This window comes from Rhinopithecus bieti, unplaced genomic scaffold (assembly GCF_001698545.2).
Source record: "Rhinopithecus bieti isolate Rb0 unplaced genomic scaffold, ASM169854v2 scaffold_8, whole genome shotgun sequence".
NCBI lineage: Eukaryota > Metazoa > Chordata > Mammalia > Primates > Cercopithecidae > Rhinopithecus > Rhinopithecus bieti.
Genome location: NW_016803211.1, coordinates 3,180,759 through 3,203,688, shown reverse-complemented (window position 1 = coordinate 3,203,688; position 22,930 = coordinate 3,180,759). Strand labels below are relative to the sequence as shown.

At 35.4% G+C, this 22,930-nt stretch overlaps 1 protein-coding gene across 1 annotated transcript in view; it reads left to right on the top strand.

Moving 5' to 3' along the window:
• Positions 1-22,930, top strand: part of TASP1 (taspase 1) — a 266,491-nt gene that overhangs the window by 61,198 nt on the left and 182,363 nt on the right. The window contains exons 6-8 of the mRNA XM_017869316.1: positions 4,064-4,148; positions 4,937-4,944; positions 14,395-14,466. Coding sequence (XP_017724805.1) covers positions 4,064-4,148; positions 4,937-4,944; positions 14,395-14,466 — 165 coding nt within the window. The remainder of the gene's footprint in view (positions 1-4,063; positions 4,149-4,936; positions 4,945-14,394; positions 14,467-22,930) is intronic.

Here is a 22,930-nt window from a genome sequence, read left to right as displayed (position 1 = left end):
AAAAAAAAAAAAAAAAAAAGAGTTGGGGATTTTTTTTTTTCCCATTCTTTGAAAAGGTTTGTATATGATTGGAATAATTTCTTTTTAATTGTTTGAAAGAATTCATAAATTATTTCAAATTAGTGGGGTTTTCTTTGTGGGAAGTTTTAAAAGTAGGATTCAATATTTTAGCATTTATATGATTGTATTTTCTTTTCATGTGCATTTTCTCAGAATTTGTCTATTTAATATGAGTTGTCAAATTTGTTTGCCTAAAGACATTTTCGTTAGCTTTCTTTATTGATTTCTAGTTTAATTCCACTGTGGCCAGAGAATGTACTATGTATGATACCAATCCCTTGAAGATTTTAGAGACTTGCTGTATGGCTCAGATTATGGTGTGTTTTGGTAAATTTCCATGTGAACTTCAAAAGAATATGTATTCTGGAGTTGTTGAGTACAGTGCTCTATATGTGTCACTTAGGTCAATTTGGTTATTTATTTGTTCTGATGTTTTCTATCATTTCTTTTTTGTGATAGTTAAGAAAGGGTGGTTCGTTTAACTTTTACTTTTTTTTATTATGAAGTTTTATTGGTATTTAATCAAATTTCATGTGTTTGAAGGCCATTAGGATTTCTCTGGGTACTACCTGTTCATACCTGTTGTGTGGCTTACCTTTTAACTCTGTTTATAATATCCTTAATCATATTGCAATTAAAAATTTTTCTTTGTCCAACTTACTGCTTTCTCTTTTGTGGCTTTTGTATTTTGTATTTCTTAAAGTCTCTTATAATTTATAAGCGTAATTTACTTGTATTTTCTTCTAACACATGTATAGTTTATTTTTCCTTTACCTCTTGAATGCGTTTTTTTTCCTGAAATGACTGAAAATTGTTCCTACATAGTTAATTGAATAAGTACAGTTTATTAAATGACTCTAATACTGTAGGCATTGTTCTACAGTGGTTTACAAATTTATTTATTTATCTAGCTATTTATTTATTTATTTTTGAGACGGAATCTCGCCCTGTTGGCCAAGGTTGGAGTGCAGTGATGCGATCTTAGCTCACTGCAACCTCCGCCTCCTGGGTTCAAGTGATTCTCCTGCCTCAGCCTTCTGAGTAACTGGGATAACAGGCGTGTGCCACTATGCCTGGCTAATTTTTATATTTTTGGTAGAGACGGGTTTCACCATGCCGGCTAAGCTGGTCTTGACATCCTGACCTCGGGTGATCCACCTGCCTCAGCCTCCCAAAGTGCTGGGATTACAGGCGTGAACCACTGTGTCCGGCCCAGTGGTTTACATATTTTAAATCATTTAGTTCTCACAATACCCTTATGAGGCCTATGCTTTTATCCTATGTAATACCATTATGAGGTCTATGCTTTTAAATCATTTAATTCTCACAATGCTCTTATAAGGTCTGTGCTTTGCAGATGAGGAAACTGAGACACAAGAGAGATTTAGTAGTTTGTCCAAGGACATTGTATTATTCTGGGTAAAACTAGAAGACAGAAACCGTACCATAGTTTAAATAGAAGTTTAATATAAAGAGTTATTAAGCAGTGATTAGAGAGTAACTCTGTAAACATGGGAAGAGAACTCAAAAATGTATCCTAGGGCAGAGGGAGAATACCCAAAGAAGAACACATTTGGCAGTAGGTTTAGACCTCACTGAAGAAGGTGTGGCTATCATCCACTGTATGCAGAGAAGTTGCTGAATTACCCAGGCCAGAGCTAGTCTACAGTTATTGTGTGAGTAGGATCAATCCTGTGAGGCAGAGGCAAGCTCAGGCTGGTAGGTGAGCACACAGAGGTCAAGATGCTGTGAGAATTAAACCTCCCTTGGGCAGGATAAAGATTGGCCTTTGGCTCACTGCACAGGCACCCTGTGGAACTTATAAATAACTTATAAATCCTTGCTATGTGTGCCTGTGGGGCTGAGCATTGGGTGTGGGGATCAACGTCCTGAATTGGAGTGTGGTCTCATTCTTTCTGGAGCTCTCAGCTATGCTGCTGTGGCACCAATCAGGAGCTGGAGAAAACATGATGTTCAAATGCTGGAGAAAGCTGCTCCCTGTGGGCACTTAGCACAGGAGAGTACCACACTGGCCAAAGTGAAGCCTGGTGAGCAAGATACCCTTTCTTCCTACAGTGTTTCTTTAGTGTCCTCTACTGACAAAGCTTACCCATTGTGCTAGCTGGCAAAGGAAACATACTTAGAGGGCCTGTATCCATTTTCACACATCAGGCAACAAAGGGTGAATTTGTAGCTGAGAAGCGATAAACTGATTAACTGGAACAGTTACAAAGTAGTCTGACTCCTAGGCTTTTACCTTTGTGTTCTTTCTCCCTCTTATATGTAGTTAACCCTTTTCCTACTGATCTGAAATATTAAATACCTAAATTCACAAGTGTCTGTTTCTGAACTTTAGCTTTATTCTATTCCATTGACGTATTTGTTTATTTTGTACTCAAACCACTCTTTTTTAATTAGAATAGCTTCAAATAAAAAAAAGATATCTTGCAGGGTAAATACCTCTTCATTTTTCTTTTTCAAAGTTTTTTTTTCCTGATTAAGAGTCAGCTTCTCATGCATCATGGAAATCCTTTTGTGGTTTGATGGAGAATTGGATTTATAAGTTATAAATTGGATTTATAAGTTATAACTTATACTTTTATAAGTTTATATAACATGTTTATACAACTTATATATGTATAAGTTATAACTTATAAATCCAATTTATAACTTATGAATTGTTGATTTATAAATAATACATATAAAGTTACAAATTGGATTTATAAGTTGGATTAAAGATTTGGATTTATAAGTTAACTTGGAAAAGATTAATGTCTTTTCAATATTGAATCATCACATCCAGAACTATATTGTTTTCAGAACTAGGAGACCTGATTTGGGGTTTTCTTTATCTTGTTTTGTATTTCATACTTTTTTTGTGGAAGATTTGGTATTGAGCTACATTTCTACAATTGGTTTTGCTTAGAGTCGATCTGTTAGCCTTAATTTAAATTTTTCTAGTCTCTTTATATATCCCACTGATGATTTGTGTGTATTATTAGTGTCCTGAAAGGCAGGCATAGATTAATGATGAAGGGTATGGTCTTCGATATTAGCTGCCTCCGTGTTAAAATTCAGTGCTGTGATCATGGGCAGGCAGCTTAACTCTCTTTATAAATGTTTTCTCATTAATCAGATAGGATTAATAAGTGTTGGTTATATGACAGAATTGAAGGATCAGCGAACTCATCCGATACATTTAAGAATTTGGCACTGGGCCTGCAGCATATTAGGAAATAGTTACTTTCATTGCCTTCCACCACCATCATCATCATTGTTGTCATCACTGTCATTGTCTTTGTCATTGTCAACTTGACAGTGTTTATCACACTCAAACTGTCCTGTCAGTTCTCCTGGATAAGCACCATCACCTCACTTGTACATACTGGTTGACCTCTTGGAAAGAATCTGAACCACATTTTAGGTTACAATCTTTTATACAGTTGGCCTCTTCTCCCACCCTTACCCAATTTGAAGGACATTTCCCTGTTCTTTCTCTCGTAGGTGACATTTAAAAGTTTTGGCTTATTTTCCCCATTAATTTTATCTGCAAGGTCAACTTGAAGCTGTTTATAATGATGTTTATTCTTTAAAGGGAGTTTATGGTCTTGTGGTCACTAAATGCCTGGAGCATGTATATAGTTTTGATAGTAAGATAGTATCACATTTTAAGTTCATTTTAAACACTCTATTCTGAAATCTATTAAAAAAGGAACCTAATTTAAATATGTAGTATTTCAGTTCAGCCTTTGCTTCTGTAGCACATGACAAAACATGAGAATATGTATTTTATATTTGTTCTTTTCTTGCTTCTAGGTTTTCATTTATTTTTTGATTTAACTCTTATGGCTCATGGTTATTAAGGGTTTTCATTAGTATTACTTGATATATCAAAAAAGAATTTCCAAGATATATTCAAGTTGTTTTATTGAAACAACTGCAAAACTGAGTGGGAAACTGAAAGACATTTCTGACATCTTTTTTGCCAATTTTTTTTTTATAGGAATCAAGAACCCAGTCTCAGTTGCCAACAGACTCTTATGTGAAGGGCAGAAGGGCAAGCTCTCGGCTGGCAGAATTCCTCCCTGGTAACCACTTTGTTCTTCCCAACTTTCCCTGTCTTTAGTGCATTTCTATCCACAGAAGGCTGATGCTGTTGGTTACACACCAGGTAGCATGCCTTTGAAGAAGAAGATAAACTTTGTTCTGTGACCATGGAACATTTTGTACAGCTGATAAAGTTCTGGATGGAAAAGAATATTATGAATGAAAGCAGAAAGGGGGTCAGTGTTCAACTGGGCTCATTTTATTTTGAAACTTAAAAAAAAAAACTTACACATTGTAGTCTAGAGTCTAAAGTAGTTTTTAATTTTGAGAAGTTCTTAGCATAAAAGTACATGGAATATAGTAAATAGCCCTTATGAACCTGTGATCCAGCTCCAGTAATTACCAGTGTTTTGTTCTTATCTGTCTCATACATCTCAGGTTTTTTGCTATAGGGTTTTTTGTTTTTGTTTATTTTTATTTTATTTTATTATTTTTTTTTTGAGATAAGGTTTCACTCTGTCACCCAGGCTGGAGTGCAGTGGCACAGTCATGGCTCACTGCAGCCTTGACCTCCTCTGCTCAAGAGATCTTCCTGCCTCAACCTCCTGAGTAGCTGGGACTACATGCATGTACCACCATTCCTGGATATTTTATTTTTTGTAGAGATGGGGTCTTGCTGTGCTGCCCAGGCTCATCTCAAACTCCTGGATTCAAGCAATCCTCCTGCCTTGGCCTCCCAGAGAGCTGGGATTATAGGCATGAGCCACTGTGTCTGGCCCCTATAGTATTTTAAAGCAAATCCCCGACACCGTAGTTTACCCTGAAATAGTTTTGTAAGTAATTCTGTGTTTGCAAAACATAGCCATCATACTGTTAGCATGCCTAACAATATTAAAACTTATGCTTTAATACCATGTTATACTTAGTCTATACTCAGCATGCCTGGTTATGGAGGTTACATGAATGTTTTGTGTTCAAAGTTGTGGTGACAGTGCTGTAGGAATCACTTTGATTCTACTGTGTTTTGAAGTCACAGAAAATAATATAGTTTAAAAAAATCTTAAATCCTTTACCCGGATAGATTTAAGATTTTAATTATATATATCCGAGTTTAATTATGGCACTAGAGAGTCAATTATGAAAAAATTCTCAAATATTAATTTTAATATGTGTTTTGATCAAGCAGTGGTAAGGGGTAGCAAATCTGATTTATTGAGATCCTTTCTAATATCTGTTGGATTGATTTCAGTAAGTTTCCTGGTAACTCTGAAAGTGAGAAAAGTGATTTAAAAAATCTTCCCTCATGATTTATTAAAAAAATAACTTCTCTCATGATTTATGTTAAACCAATGCTGTTTTGTTTAACTGGTATGAGATTATCATCTAAAATTTACTAAGTATTTGTTTAGTAGGTACATGTGGAGTCCTTCTATCCATACCTTTTTAAGGGAGTAATAAGTGCAGAGATTGTCTCTGGATTTATATTCTCTGTAATGTACATTTAAACATGACTGCGTTCTTTCACCCAATATTTTCTATTGTGTGTAGAACCTAATTAGCATGAACTAAACAATTTAGAAGACCTGTACCCAATAGAGAGAAAGAGATGTAGTTGTTTGGTTGGCAAGAAAAATAGCATCAACAGTGTAAAAAGCATTTGGAAGTTCACCTACAAGTCTACTATAATCCTGTTGCCCCCACTCCTCATGGCGTTTACCAAGCAGATTCTCAAATTTATATGGAGGAACAAGTGTAAAAGAATAGTAAAGACAGTTGTAAAACAGATGAAAGGGTTGGACGTACTTAATGGATAGCATGATACTTTTATATAATACTATAGGAATTAAAACAGGTTGATATAGGTATAGATAAAAAGATCAGTAAGAACTGCAAGTCTAGAAGCTGACTCAGTGCATGAGGGAATTTGGTCTGTGACAACAGTATCATCTCAAATCATTGTGGGGAAAAATAATGGTGTATTAAATAAATTGTGTTGGGACAGTTGACCACCTAGTGCAAGAACATTAAATTCCGATGTCATATCACTAAGAAAACGCCCAAACCCAAAAGTAAGCAAGTGTAGCATAAAAATATTAAGAAAAAATATGGGAGAGTATTCTTATGACTATGAGGCAGCAAAGAATTTATTAAGATAAAAAATAAAGCTAAGTATTGAAACATGACAGGTGAAGATGTATACGGATTATACAACTGAAGATACTACGATCAGAATTAAAAGACAGTATGTCCTTTGGAACTGAGAAAAATTATTTGCAGGATATGTAGCAAACAAAAGATTATCCAGAGTGTTTATGAACTAAAAAATATCACTAAAAAGACAGCTCACATTTTAAAAATCGGTAAAGGATACAAATAGGCAATTTATGGGAAAGAAAATATTAATGGGATATAAACATATGAAAAGGTGCCCAATAATATTAATCAAGGAATTGTTAGTAATAAAAAAATATGATATTTTCACCTTTTTCAAGTAGCAAAATTAACAAAGACCAACAATATGCAGAATTATTCAGGGCATAGAAAAATCGGTTCTTTTGCTGTTGATGGGAACATAAACAGCTGGTTGAGAGACAATTTGATATTATTTATTAAGTACAAATTAAAAATGCACGTTGTATGCCCATCATTTCTATCCTGAGACAAAATGCCTTCACGAGAAGGCTCATACAGCACAAGAAGGCTATAGCATTGTTGTTTGTAGAATATAAAATTATAAGCTCCCGAAATATCCATCAATGGCTAAATAAACTGTTTTCTAGTTATATTATTAGATATCCTGTGGCATTAGAAAAAAGGAGAGAAACATTTACGTATAGTAACATGGCTTACTGTTAGAATTAATTTACTTGGGCTGCTTTAACAAAATACCTTAGATTCAGTGGCTTAAACAGTAGAAATGTATTTTTCACAGTTCTGGAAGTTAAGAAGTCCAAGAACTAGATTCCAGCCTGTTTGGTTTCTGGTAAGCGTTCCTCTTCTATCTTGCTTTCTCACTGGGTCCTTACACTAGAGATAGGGGTGTAGGGAAGGGGTTGTTGAGAGAGAGAAAACTTTCCTTCTTATAAAGACACTAATAGCATCACGAGGGCCCTACCCTCATGACTTTATCCAACTCCGATGATCTCCCAAAGGCCCCATCTCCAAATATTATCATATTGAGGGCTAGGGCTTCAACAAATGAATTTTTGGGTGGACACGATTCAGTTCAGAAATAGATCTCACATTGTAGAGTAAAAAAATCAAGTGGCTGATGATATGTTCATTTTGACTTCTGTTTTCTTAAATTTGCAAAACAATATGATGCATACCTGTTTCCTGACACCTAGGATAGGAAATAAAACACCACCAAAAGATTTGGAGCTGCCTAGACTAAATTCTGCCAATTTACATGTCTGCCTACAATGTCTTGTGATCATTCAACCAAACACTTAACAGGAGTAATACAATATTTTAAAAATCTTTCCAAAGTTAAAAGGGAAGAGTTTTAAAATGTACTCCTTGTTCCTTCCACTGTCTCACATGCTCACCCTGACCCCCATCTCTGCCCTACCTCTAGGTAACAATAACCCTGATTTTAAGCTTTTCTCATTGCCATATATTCTTTCATATTATTACAGCATATTAATTTTCTGTGGCTACATAAATACGTGCATAGATGTACAGAAAAGACTTGTAAAGTAGGTTATGAAGCCCGCTGTGATCACCTCAGGGAAGGAGGGAGGAGGGAGTAAGATGAGGCAATTGTCCAAGGGGACATATGCAATATTTTAATATTTTACAAGGAGAAAACATACAGGTGAAAGTGATGGCTACCTTTTTATTAAAATGATATTATATAATAATGGTACACCTGTCTGGAAGTAGCTGGTTTTCTCACAAACATAGTTTTCAACTTTATGTTTTGAGTATTTTGATATTTTAGGTATTTAACATTTTCATATGAATTTTAGAATTAGTTTTTCCATTTCTGTAAATAGCCTGCCAGAATTTTGTTTGCGATTCTAATATATGCATTTATTAAGATTTTTAAACTCTCTCAACTGTTTTATAGTTTCCAGTGTATAGATCTTGCACAGCTTTTATTATATTTATACCTGGCACTTCTTTTTTTTGATGCTGTGGTAAATGGTGTACTTAAGCATGTTAATTTCCAAATGTTCGTTGTCAATATGTAGAAATATGATTGATTTTAACATATTGACATTCTATCATGGGAATTTGGTAAATCCATTTGTTTTAGTCCCAGTTTTTATAGATTCCATAAGATTTTCTTTCTTTCTTTTTTTCTTTTCTTTTTTTTTTGAGATGGAATCTTGCTCTCTGTGGACCAGGCTGGAGTGCAACACATCTCAGCTCACTGCAATCTGTGCCTCCCAGGTTCAAGCAATTCTCCCGCCTCAGCCTCCTGAGTATCTGGAATTACAGGCATGCACCACGATGCCCTGCTAATTTTTGTGTTTTTAGTAGAGGAGGAGTTTCACCACGTTGGCCAGGCTTGTCTTGAACACCTGACCTCAGGTGATCCGCCCGCCTTAGCCTCCCACAGTGCTGGGATTACAGACATGAGCCACCGTGCCCAGCCAATATTTTTTACATAAATATTATGTCTCCTGGGAATGAATATAGTTTTATTTCTATTTCTAATCTAGATTCTTTTGACTGACTTTTTTTTGTGCTTTATTGCATTGGCTGGAACTTCCAATGCAATGTACAGTAGAGAAGTGTGAGAATGGACATCCTTCCCTTGTTTGTGATCTTAGGGAAGAAGCATTTGGTCTTTCACCATTAAGTCTGATGATTGCTGCAGGTATTTAATCACAGATGCTCTTGATCATGTTGAGAAAGTTCCCTTCTTTTCCTAGTGTATTAGACCATTTTGATACTGCTGTGAACAAATACCCAGGACTGGGTAACTTATTAAAAAAAAAGAGGTTTAGGCTGGGCGCGGTGGCTCACGCCTGTTATCCCAGCACTTTGGGAGGCCGAGGCGGGCGGATTACGAGGTCAGGAGATCAAGACCATCCTGGCTAACACGGTGAAACCCCATCTCTACTAAAAAATACAAAAAATTAACTGGGTGTGGTGGTGGGCGCCTGTAGTCCCAGCTACTCAGGAGGCTGAGGCAGGAGAATGACTTGAACCCGGGAGGTAGAGCTTGCAGTGAGCCGAGATCACACCACTGCACTCCAGGCTGGGTAACAGAGCGAGACTCTGTCGCTTAAAAAAAAAAAAAAAAAAAAAAAAAGAGGTTTAATGAACTCACAGTTCGACTTGGCTCGGGAAGCCTCACAATCATGGTAAAAGGCGAAGAGGAGGAAAGGCACATCTTACATTACATGGTGGCAGGCAAGAGAGCGTGTGCAGAAGAACTGCCCTTTATAAAACCGTCAGATCTCATGAGACTTACTCACTGTCACAAGAACAGCATGGGAAAAACCTGCTCCCATGATTCAGTTACATCCCACTGGGTCCCTCCCACGACACATGGGTATTATGGGAGCTACAATTCAAGACGAGATTTGGGTGGGGACACAGCCAAACCGTATCACCTGGTGTGCTGAGAACTTTAGTAGGAATAGGTGTTGTACTTTGTCAAATGCTTTTCTGCGTCTATTGAGATGATCTTATAATTTAAAAAATTTAGTTAGCTAATTTAGTGATTTGTTGATTTTTGACTGGTAAAGCAGCATTCCTGGGATAAATTCCACTTGGTCATAATGTATTATCCTTTTTATATATTGTTGGCTTCAGTTTGCTAATATTTGGTAAAGAACTTTTACATCTATGTTAATGAGTGATACTGGTTTATAGTTTTCTTGTAATAACTTTGGTTTGGGTTCATTTTGCTTTTTGGTTGTGTGGGGGTATATATTTCATCAACTTTGGGAAAAAATTGCTCATTATCTCTTCAGATATTTTTTTCTGAATCCCTGTCTCTTCTATTCACAATTCTGATTGCACATAAGTTCAGCCCCTTGTAGTAGTTTACAGATCACTGATGATTTGTTTACTTTTTTCATTGTTTTTTCTGTTTCAGTTTGAATAGTTTTCATTGCTGTCTTTAAGTTTACTAATTATTTTTCTGTCTAATCACTTAATATCTTGCTGCCTGTTAATCCCGTTCAGTTTGTGTTTTATTTCTGACATTGTTATTTTTATCTCTACAAGTTTGATTTGCATCTTTAAAAAAATGTCTTCCATGTATCTACTTTACATGCCTAAACTTTCCTCTAGCTTTGTGAACATATGAATAGTGTTATAACAATTATTTAAATATCTTTGTTTGCTAATTCTGTCCTCTTTGTTATTTATGGATAGTTTTCAGTTGATTTTTCACCTCATTATAGGTTACCTTTTCCTCCTGTTTTGCGTGCTTGGTAATTTTTATTGGGTTTCAGACATTGTGAGTTTTACCTTTTGGGTGCTGTGTATTTTGTATTTTAAAACTATTCTTACATTTTATTCTAGGATGTGGCTAAGTTACTTAAAAACAGCGTGAGCCTTTCAGGTCTCGCTTTAAACTTTGTTACATGAGATGAGAAGCATTTGGCCTTGAGCTAATTTTGCCTTGCTATTGAGGTGGAATCTTTCAAAGTATTATAACAGATGCACCTAGAATGAGGCCTTTACTTTGGCTGGTGGGAGCAGGAGCTGTTCCTGGCTGTCTGAACTTGGAGACTTGGTTTTTTTTTTTTTTTTTTTTTTTTTTAACTTTCATTTCATTTGTTCCAGGGCTTTGGGTAATTTCTTCTTACACATACACTGATCTCTACTTAGCTGAAGACTAGAGGGATACTCTGCAGATCTCTAGAGTACTCTCTATATGCAGTTCTCTCCTCGCTGGTACTCGGTCTTATGAACTGTGGCTACGTGGCCTCTCTGGATGCCCAACTATGTCACTTCAACTCAGAGATACTGCTGGAGCTCCTGTGCTGTGGTTTAGAAACTCTAGGCAATAATGAAGGTGAACCCTATGATTGCAGTAAGACAATCACAAGGTTTACCTTGTTTCCTTTCTCTCGAGGATCACTGTCCTGTGTTGCCTAATGTCTCAATGTCTGAAAACTGCTACTTTCTATATTTTGTCTTTATTTTTTTCTCCATCTTGTCCAGAAGTGAAAAATCTCTCATGTACCTGGAAGTTCACCGTCTAAATTATAATAGAAATGAGATGACTAGAAATATTTAGATCACATGTAAATAAGCTTGAAGTAAAAACGTTATAAATTTGGTTATGTTGATTTAGGGTACTCAGGGAAAATTTTTTTTGACTATATTACATTTAGACAGTGAACTCTAGAGAGTTTCTGCTATAACAAAACACCTTAATACCGTAAACTAGGTAGCTTATAAACAATAAAAGTTTCTCACAGTTTTGAAGGCTGGGAAGTTCAAGATCAAGGAGCTGGGGAATTCAGTGTCCCATTAAAGGGGGCAATCAGGAGGGCTAATCCCATTCAAGAGGGCTTCACCCTTATGACCTAATCACCTCCCAAAAGGCCCCCCCTCCTAATGCCATTGCAATACTTGGGGGTGAGGTTTCAAACTATGAATTTTGTGGGAATACAGTTGTATATGTTAGAACATGGCATAATGTTTAGAATGCTTCAGGCATTGTTCTAAATGCTTGAGATATGTTGATGAAAAAACGAAGATCTTCACCCTTATGAAGCTTGAAGCTTTTAAGGAATTTATGCAAAGATAAACTAACAGATAACCATGTGTAAATTTATCAATTATATAATATGTTAGAAGGTGGAAAAAGGGAAAAGGAGCAGAATAAGGGGATTGTGAGTACTGGGTAGAGAAGTGCAGGGTATTGGGATGCATTTTTAAGGAGGCCTCATCAAGGAGGGATGTTTGAGCATGTGAAGGAGTTTCCCATTTGGGAAATTAGGGAAACAGCCAGACAGAGGGAACAGTCAGGGTGAAGACCCTGAGGCAGGAGCCTCCTTGATATGTTTGTGGCTTTACGAGACATCGAGTAGAGTACACAAGGGGGCAAGAGGAATAAGAGATTAATTGGGGAGTGGGGAGAATCAGATTCCATGGGAGCTGATAGATTTTAAAAGACTCTAGTTTTGCACTGGTCCTCACAAGAGGTTTTACAGGATTTTGAAAGAGGAGTGCCATTACCTGAATTGTATTTTACAAGGATTTTAGTGGCAGGTGTATTGAGAATTGTCTGGGGTCAGGGAGTAGAGGGCAAGGCAAGCATAAAAATAGTGAGGCCACTGCAGCATTGTGGGTATCAGATGATGGTGGCTCAGACCAAGGTGATAGCAGTGAAGGTGGTGAGAAGTGGTCAGATTCCAGATGTGTTATAAAGATAGAGTCAATGGGACTTCGAAGTAGATTGGCGTGAACCTTGTCTAAAAGTTGCCTCCTTGGAGAATCAGAAGAATGCTTGAGAGAAGTTTGAATTGGTACTGCATTTAATGTTTGGGAATGTGATTTTTTTTTTTTTGACATGTCAGTACAGTTTTAGTAAAAGCTTCTGCTAAAATGATTTCAAAAGCAATTATATGATATTTTGTGCGATGATGATCTACTATACAGTAATTTCTTATTAAGAAAAAGGGTAGATATTTAGTATGCTTATCCATAAGATGACATCCAACTATTTGCCTCCCTGTGAATATTTTACAATGTCCGAAGTATTTAAAAACTTAAATAGCTGACAATAGCAAATTGATTTTACTTAGAATCAAACCTTTGAATGATTAAAAAAGATTATTTTTTTTTTTTTTTTTTTTTTTTTTTTTTTTTTTATTGCTTATAGAATTATTTTTGTAATAATTGCCCTCTTCACTGATTCCAGAACTGGAATTGAACCCCAAATGACCAATGGGAGTGCTGAGAATGATTAGATTCAACTCAAACTTTTGTTCTTGATCATTAGCTTTCACTACTTCAGATTCCTCTTTTACATCTTCTCATGAAAGAGAATTATTTCTTTTATCAGTTTTTGTTTTTCCTAGAAGAAGGAAATGCTAAAAATGCCATCAGGACAGTTCAGATTTGCATCCACACTCCTATTTAAGTTATCTTAACATTTAAACTTTATGTGACAGCTTTTCTTTGCAGTGGATTTCATTTCTTACAAGAATAGGAAAAACTGTTTTCTGTTGTTAGAATCCTTTCGAATTTTTTTTTTTAAATAGAATTTTAAAGAGGTAAAGTTGTTTATTCTCATTGGCCTTCTCTCCTTTCTATTTAAAATAGTGCCTCCATCCCCATCTTTATGTATATTAGAAAGCAGTTATTGTGGTTAACCATTTGGTTATGTTTTTGAGGGTCTACTTAGATTTTGTTTTGCCAGTCTGTCACTGGTCTTATTAACAGTCAAATCTTAAGACTTCAATATGTATTACTTCGAGTTTTTAGTGTTGGAATGATTAAAATAACAGAAACAAAAAATAGGGAGTGGAAAACTAGCAAGTAGGCACAAGTTCAAGGAATCCATTACTAGCTGGCTGAGATCTTTAAGTAGTTGGCTATAGAAGAAGATGGAGTGATTAATTATTATGGTAACTGCTTGCTATTACTATTTGCTTAATCAAATTATTTAGAGAATGGGATAGTTAATTATCCTACATGCTATTTGAAATATTTGAAAACAAGTCTTTTATATTTAGCTATCAGTATCCTTTTATCCACTTTGTTATGTTAAAACTTGCTGTTTAGGACTTAAAAAGTTACTTTTGAGACATACCATAGTACTTTACTTACCACAGTACAAATGATTCTGAGGGTTATGTATATATTTTTATTGCATCAAGGCTTAGAAATGTAAGCATACATATTTGAGCATCTCTAGATGTACCCACTAATTTTGGATGGATCCAGGTATTCTACTAGGTAATAATGCCAAATCTGAAGGCATTCACTTAATTGCAAACTGTTAATTTGATTAATCAGTCTTGTGACATTAACTGAGAACCCTGTTGGTCCAAGATAAATCTTAATATTTTCTACTGAGAAGTCAACTATTTTTACATCTTATTATGTTGAGTTTTGCCAATTTTTACTAATCAGTTATTGCAAATGGTATTGTAACATTCCAATTGTAAAATTTCTAATTTGGGGAAAAATTTTCAGGAATTTTTTAGCATGCAGTCATCTTATTACTTTGAGGTAAATCAGGAATTATGTCCATATGCAAGACTTTTTCTCAATTGCCTTACCATATTACCTATATTTATTGAATATGTAGGAGAAGATGACACTGAATTTTAAACATAATTTTCTGTTGTTAGCTTTTAGTTGGAGAAGGAGCCTACAGATGGGCAGTAGATCATGGAATACCCTCTTGCCCTCCTAACATCATGACCACAAGTGAGTAAAAACTTAAAAAAAATTAAGCTATATGAGCATATATACCTGAAAGTATAATATTGCTTCTGTTATGACCCACGTAGTACAGATATTTATGGAAGAAAACTTACATGTTGAAAGATTTGTGGTTAAAAGATATGTAGAAAGTTATTTCATTTTAAGCCACCTTTATATTCCCAAGGTCATCTCACTGCTTCTTTATGCTTTTATAAAAGTATTGCTAAAAGATCCCTTTTAGAAATTACTTAAAATAACTAATAAAACCATAATACCACCCTTCAGTGAGAGAGAGAGAGATGGAGAGAGAGAAAGGGAAGAAAATATAGGTCAGTACTTAATAGTCCTTGAGCTGAGGGAAAGACTTTTTAGATACAAGTGCAAGGGAAGGAAAAACAAAGGTGTGACTACATAAGAGTTAAACTGAAAAACAGTTATCACAAATATGACAAAGGGATAAATATCCTTAATCTATGAAGAAATTTACCAAATTTACCAAATTAAAAACAGCACAAGTACAAGTAATCGCCCAATATAAAAATGATCAAAAGTCATAAGTACATAATATAACCTAACAGGCAAATTCAAATTAAAATGAGTACATGTTAAATTTGTTCCCTTTTAACTTTTACTTTTGAAAGATTTAAAACATATTATTCCTGGTAATTGTTTGGTTAAATAATCATAATACATTGTAGGTACAAATGTAAATTGGCGGAGATTTTAGAGGACAACTAAGTAGTACAACTAAGTGTTCTGCTTCTAGGAACCTGTCATTGGAGATAGACAAAGATTTATATAGAAGGGTGCTCAAGTGAGCATTATTAAGAATATACAAAATTTTGAAAAAATCTTATACCCAACACAGAGGAATATGAGTAAATAAATGATCATATATTCTTAAAATGAAATGTTATAAAGTAACTAGAAATTATTATGAAGACTAATCTCTGATAATGTATAAATCTAATGACTGAAAAAAGTGAAAAATGAAGTTATAAGTATGTATGTTTGTGTATATTATATGTCTATTTTAAAATATTTGCATAAATGAGAAAGGAATATTAAAATATGCACTAATTATTTTTTAAATAAAATTTTATTTTATCACCAAAATCTGTGAATATAATTTAAATAATCAAATGAAAAAATGAGGATTAACTCCAAGGAAACCAAGTTAGTTAAATAGGGTATAATTAGCCAGGTGTGGTCATGCACTCCTGTACTCTCAGCTACTTGGGAGGTTGAGGCAGGAGAATCCTTTGAGCTTAGGAGTTTGAGGCTGCGGTGGACTATGATTGCACCACTGTATTCCAGTTTGTGTGACAGAGCGAGACTTTGTCTCTAAAAAAAAAATTATATTCGGAATGAATATTCATGTAGTGCTAAAAGTTGTAATGTAGGGAGGCTAGAGGGAAGAGAAATGTGTGTGTAGCAGTAGGGCTGGATTATGAGAGTTTTAAATTCCCATGATTCCTGTCACTCATTATGTCTTACAGTCTTTCCAATGGAACTTATTTTACAGTTCTTATATCAGGCAAACAAATTAGGTCATCTGTCAGTTCCCTTTTTTTTCCCCTTGGAGATAGGCTACCTGGCACCTTCCAGTCTAGAGTCTTACTAGGTCTGCTGCATGGCTGCCATCCTGGACTGTGCCTTGCTTCACCTTGTGATCTCCTTTGCCTCTCTCCGGTATCAGGTTCTCTGTTTCCTGGATCTCATGTGTTTTTCTTCCCTTTTTATTCCTTATTCAGTACATACGAGACTGAAAGTCAGTTTCCCTTAGGTTTTTGAGGAAATTGTTATCTTATTGTCTGGTTTCCAATCTTGCTATTATGCAATAAGACTCACAAATGTTTTAGTGTATTTTTTCTGTTTGGAAGGAAGCTCTTAATTCCCATGTTTTGATGATCACAATGAAGCATCTTGGGGCATTTTTTTTTTTTATTCTTTATGTTGAGTGCTCATTTTGCACATTCAGTCTGGACATTTATATGCTTCAAATTTGGAGAAATTAAAAGAAAATTTTGGGATAATTTCTTCACATTTTCTGTATTTTATTTTCCTAATACTTATTTTTTAAACACTTTTAATTTTAGGGGCACATGTACAGGTTTGTTATATAGGTTAACTCACGTCACAGGGGTTTGTTGTACAGACTATTTAGTCATCCAGGTATTAAGCCAAGTACCCTTTAGTTATTTTTCCTGATCCTCTTCTCCTCACCCTCAGTTAGGCTCCACTGTCTTTTGTTCCCCTCTATGTGTCCATGTGTTTCCATCATTTGGCTCCCACTTATAAGCTACAGCATGTGGTATTTGGTTTTATGTTCCTGTGTTAGTCTGCTAAGGATAATGGCCTCCATCTCCATCTATGCTCCTGCTAAAGACATGATCTCATTCTTTTTTATGACTGCATAATATTCCATGGTGTATATGTACCATATTTTCTTTATCCAGTCTATCATTGATGGGCATTTAGGTAGATTCCATGTCTTTGCTATTGTGAATAGTGCTGCAGTGAACAAATGCATGCATGTGTCTTTATGACAGAACAATTTGTATTCCTTTGGGTATATACTCAGTAATGGGATTGCTAGGTCAAATGGTAATTCTGTGTTTAGCTCTTTGATGAATTACCACACTGCTTTCTACAATGGCTGAACTAATTTACACTCCCACCAGCAGTGTATAAGCACTTTTTCTCCACAACCTCACCAGTATCTGTTATCTTTTGACTTTTTATTAATAGCCATTCTGACTGGTGTGAGATAGTATCTCATTGTGGTTTTGACTTGCAGTTCTCTAGTGATCAGTGATGTTATCTTCTTTCCCACCTTAACCCCTGATAGCCACTAATATATTTTACGTTTGTATAATTTTGTCATTTCAAGAATGTAATATAAATGGTATCACATGGGCTGTAACCTTTTGGTATTTACTTTTTTTTTTTTTTTTTCTGCTCCTGACTCTAACTCTCTGGAGATAACATCCACATTGTGTTTGTCAATAGCTTGTTTTTTTTTTCATTCCTGAGTGTTCATGGTATGGAGGTACTACCACTGTTTAGCCATTTGCCCATTTATGTCTGGGTTGTTTCCAATTTTTGGCTATTATGAATAAAGCTTCTGTAAACATTCTTGTACTTTTTTGTGGTTCTTTTTAAAATTATGGTATCATACACATAACATAAAATTTACCATCTTAAACATTTTTAATGGTATAGTTCAGTAGCTTTAAATACTTTCTTACTGTTATGGAACTAACACTATCATCATCTATAGAACCCTCTTCATCTCGTAACACCCAAACTGTACCCATTAAACAGTAACTCCCCATGTCCCTTACATTTAGTCCCTGGCTAGTTTCATTTTTGTCTCTATGAATTCTGCTTTTATAAGTGGAATCATAGAGTACTTGTCCTTTTGTAATTGGCTTATTTCACTTAGCATGACTTCTTCAAGGTTCATGTTGTAGCATGTGTCAGAATTTAATATTTCATTGTATGTATATACCACATTTTGTTTATCTACTCATCCATTGATGAATACGTGGGTTACACTACTTTTTGGCTGTCATGCATAATGCTACTGTGAACATGGCTGTACAAATATCTGTTTGAGTCCCTGCTGTCCATTTTTTTGGGTACCCAGAAATGGAATTGCTGGATCACATGGTTATTCTATTTTTATTTTTTGAGAAGCCACCATATTGTCTGTTTTCCATAGTGGCTGCACCATTTCATATTCTATCAACAGTGCACCATGGTTCCAATTTCTCCATATCCTTGTTTTTTCCTTTACTTTTTAAAAAATAGTTGGCATCCTAATGGCTGTGAGTTGGTATTTCATTGTCGTTTTGATTTGCAGTTCCATAATGATTATGCTGTTAAAGTGTCTTTTCATGTGCTTATTAGCCATTTTTATATCTTTCTTAGAGAAACATATATCCTAGTCCTTTGCCTATTTTCAATCAGGGTTTTCTTGTTGAGATAATAGGAATTCTTCATGTGTTCTGGGTATTAACACTTGTCAGATATGACTTGCAAATATCCCATTCCATGAGTTGCCTTTTCACTCCATTGATTGTGTCTTTCACTCATTGTGTCTTTTAAATTTTTATCTTTTTTTTCTTTTATTGTCTATGTTGTGGTGTTATATCCAACCTTTTCTCCTATGTTGTTTTCTAAGAGATTTATAGTTTTAGCTCTTACATTTAGGTCTTTGATCCATTTTGAATGAATTTTTGTATATGGTATAAAGTGGGGGTCTAATTATTTTGCATGTAGTTATCTAGTCTTTCAAACAGTTTGTTGAAGACTGTGGTTTCCCTATTGAATGGTGCTAGTACCCTCGTGAAATCATTGACCATACATGTGAGAGTTTATTTCTGAACTCTTTAATCTATTGCATTTTTCTGTGTAATAGCCTTTATGCCATTTCCATACTGGTGTTTTTGAGATGGAGTCTCACTCTGTTGCCCAGGCTGGAGTGCAACGGTGCGATCCTCTGCTCATTGTAACCTCCACTTCCCAGGCTCAGACAATTCTGCCACAGCCTCCCTTGTAGCTGGGATTACAGGTACCCACTACCCGGCTAATTTTTTTTTGTATTTTTAGTAGAGATGAGGTTTCACCATGTCGGCCAGGCTGGTTTTGAACTCCTGACTTAAAATGATTCGCCTGCTTTGGCCTCCAAAGTACTGGGATTACAGGCATGAGCCACCACCCCTGGCCTCCATGCTGTTTTGATTGCTGTAGCTTTGCACTAAGTTTTGAAATTAGAAAGTGAGACTTCCAGCTTTTTTTTTGTTTCCAAGATTGTTTTGATTATTTAGAGTCCCTTTAGATTGTATATGAATTTTAGGATTGATATTTCTATTTCTAAAAAAAACACTATTGGGATTTTGTTAGGGATTACACTGAATCTGTAGATTGCTTTAAGTAGTATTGACATCTTAATAATATTAAAGCTTCCAATTCATGAACATGGATGTCTTTTCATGATTAACATCTTTAATTTCTTTCAGCAATGTTTTGTAGTTTTCAGCATACAAGTCTTTTGCCTCCTTGATTTTTGTTTTCTCCTAAGCATTTTATACTTTTGATGCTGTTGTAAATGGGATTGCTTTCTTAATTTCTTTTTTAAATTGTTCATTGTTAATTTATAGAAATGCAACTGATTTTTGAGTATTGATTTTGAATCATACAACTTTGCTGAATTTGTTAGTTCCAGTGGGTTTATGTGTTTGTGTTGGGGGGCGGGGTTAGAGATCTTCAGGATGTTCCAAGTATACGATCAAGTCATAATTTTATTTCTTCCTTTCCAATTTGAATGGCTTTTACCTCTTTTCCTTGCCTAATTGCCTTGGCTGGAACTTCCAGTACTTCTAGGACTTCTTGTTCTAGTACTTCTAATATTAGGTTTGGACTTCTAGTACTAGAAGTGGTGAAAGTACATATCCTTGTCATGTTTCTGATTTTAGGGGAAAAGCTTTCAGTCTTTCGCCATAGATATGATGTTAGCTGTGGGCTTTTCACATTTTGCCTTTTTGTGTTGAGGTAGTTTCTTTCTATTTCTTTTCTTTTTTTTTTTTTTTGAGACGGAGTCTTGCTCTGTCGCCTAGGCTGGAGTGCAGTGGCCGGATCTCAGCTCACTGCAAGCTCCGCCCCGCTGGGTTCACGCCATTCTCCTGCCTCAGCCTCCCCAGTAGCTTGGACTACAGGCGCTCGCTACCTCGCCCGGCTAGTTTTTTTGTATTTTTTAGTAGAGACGGGGTTTCACCGTGTTAGCCAGGATGGTCTCGATCTCCTGACCTCGTGATCCGCCCGTCTCGGCCTCCCAAAGTGCTGGGATTACAGGCTTGAGCCACCGCGCCCGGCCATTTCTTTCTATTTCTAGTTTGGTGTGTTTATTATGAAACAATTTTGAATTTTGTAACATGATTATTTGTGCATCCATTTATGATCATGCTGGGTGGAGTGGCTCATGCCTATAATCCCAGCACTTTGGGAGACTGAGGCGGGAAGATCACTTGAGGCCAGAAGTTCAAGACCAGCCTGAGCAACATAGTTAAAAAAGAAAAAAAAAAAGATCAAAAGGCTTTTTCCCTTCATCCTGTTACTGTTGGTGTATAACATTGATTTTCATATGTTGAACGACCTTTGCTTCTTAGGAATAAATTGCACTTTGTCGTAGTGTATTATCCTTTTAATATGCTGCTGCATTTGGTTTGGCAGTATTTTGTTGAGGAATTTTGCGTCATCGTTCCTAAGAAGTATTGGTTGGTAGCTTTCTTACGGTGTCTTTGTATGGTTTTGGTATTAGGATAATGCTGGCCTCATATAATGACGTTGGAAATGTTTCCTCTTTGTTACTTTTTTTGGTGTTTGTTGTTTAAATGTTTGGTAGAATGTTCCAGTGAAGCCATGAAGTCTGGGAATTTTTTTTTTTTTTTTTTTGCCAGGAGAGTTTAGATTATTGATTCAGTCTCCTTACTAGTTATGGGTTAATTCAGATTTTCTGTTTCTTCATGATGCAGTCTTGGTAGGTTTTGTGTTTTTGGACTTTGTTAATTTCATTTAGGTCATCCAATATTTGGGTACCCAGTTTTTCATAGAACTCTCTTATTTATATGTGTGTACATATATGCATATATATATATATGCACATGTATATGTATACACACATATATACACACATACATACACACATATACACATACACAACACACACACATACACACATATATATGTATATAGAGATATAATTTTTTTTTTGAGACAAGGTCTTGCTCTGTTGCCCAGGCTGGAGTACAGTGGCACAAACATGGCTCACTGCACCCTTGACCTCTTAGACTGAGACGATCCTCCCATCTCAGCCGCTAGAGTAGCTGCAACTACAAGTGCATGCCACCATGCCTGGCTAATTTTTTGTATTTTTGTAGAGACAGGGTTTCACCATGTTGCCCGGGCTGGTCTCAAACTCCTGTATTCAAGTGATTTACCCACACTGGTTTCCCAAACTGCTGGGATTACAGGCATGAGCCATTGTACCTGGCCTGTAATACTTTTTATTTTTGAAGAATCAGTAGTAATGTCCCCACTTTGATTTCTGATTATAGTAATTTGTCTTTTTTTTCTTAATCTAGCTAAAGATCTTAAATTTTGTTAATGTTTTCCATGAACCTTTGGTTTTATTTTTTTTCTTTATTTTTTTGGTATTATCTATTTTATTTATCTCCACTCTGATCTCTATTTCCTTTGTTCTGCTAGCTTTGGGTTTAATTCTTCTTTTACTAGTTCCTTAAGTTTTAAAGCTAGGTTGTTGTTTGAAATCTTTTTTTTCTTTTTAAATGTGTTTATAGCTGTACAATTTTTTCCTTCATAAGGCTTTTGATGCACTTTGTAAGTTTTGGTGTATTAATTTTTATTCACATCTAAGCGTTTTCTAATTTCCTTTGTGATTTCTTTCTGTATTTTAGTTTTCACAATTTGTGCATTTTTCAGTTTTCTTCTACTATTGATTTCTAACTCCATCCTGTTACAGTTGGAGAAGATACATTGTACAATACCTATCTTTTACATCTATTGAGATTTGATTTGTGCTCACGTACAAAAGGGACATTTTGGAAAAATATCTCAAGTGAACTTGAGAAGAATGTGAATTCTGTTGTTGAATAGAGTGTTCTGTTTATATCTTTTAGATCTACTTGGTTTATTGTGTTGTTCTTTTTTCATTTTCTTTTGTGTATATTGTCTTGCTATTTTTTTTTGTGGTTATGATGGGGATTACATGTAACATTCTAAAATTATAACATTCTAATTTGAATTTAGAGGAGCTTAACTTCAATAACAAATAAAAATTCTGTTCTTATACAGCTCTATCTCAACCCTCTTTTACAAAATTGTATCTTTCCCCATTGTTTGTCCCAAAACAGACTGGTAGTGTTTTAATGCTTTAGTTTCTAAAATCATGTAGAAAATAAGCTAGGCATGGTGGCTCACACCTGTAATTATAACACTTTGGGAGGCTGAGGTGGGCAAATCACCTGAGCTCAGGAGTTTGAGACCAGTCTGGCCAACATGGTGAAACCCTGTCTCTACTAAAAATACAAAAAATTAGTCAGGCGCTGTGGTGCGTGCCTATAATCCCAGCTACTTGGGAGGCCAAGGCAAGAGAATCGCTTGAACCTGGGAGGCAGAGGTTGTAGTGAGCCCAGATTGTGCCACTGCACACTAGCTTGGGCGACAGAGGGAGACTCTGTCTCAAAAAATAAATAAATAAATAAATAAAATCATGTGGAAAACAAAAAGCATAGTTAGAAACCAAAATTACAATAAGACTAGCTTTTACAGTTGTCCATGTATTTGTCTTTATCAGAGATCATTGTTTATTTACTGCTTTGAGTTCTGTCTAAGGTTCTTTTATTTATTTATTTATTTTTGAGACAGAGTCTCGCTCTGTCAC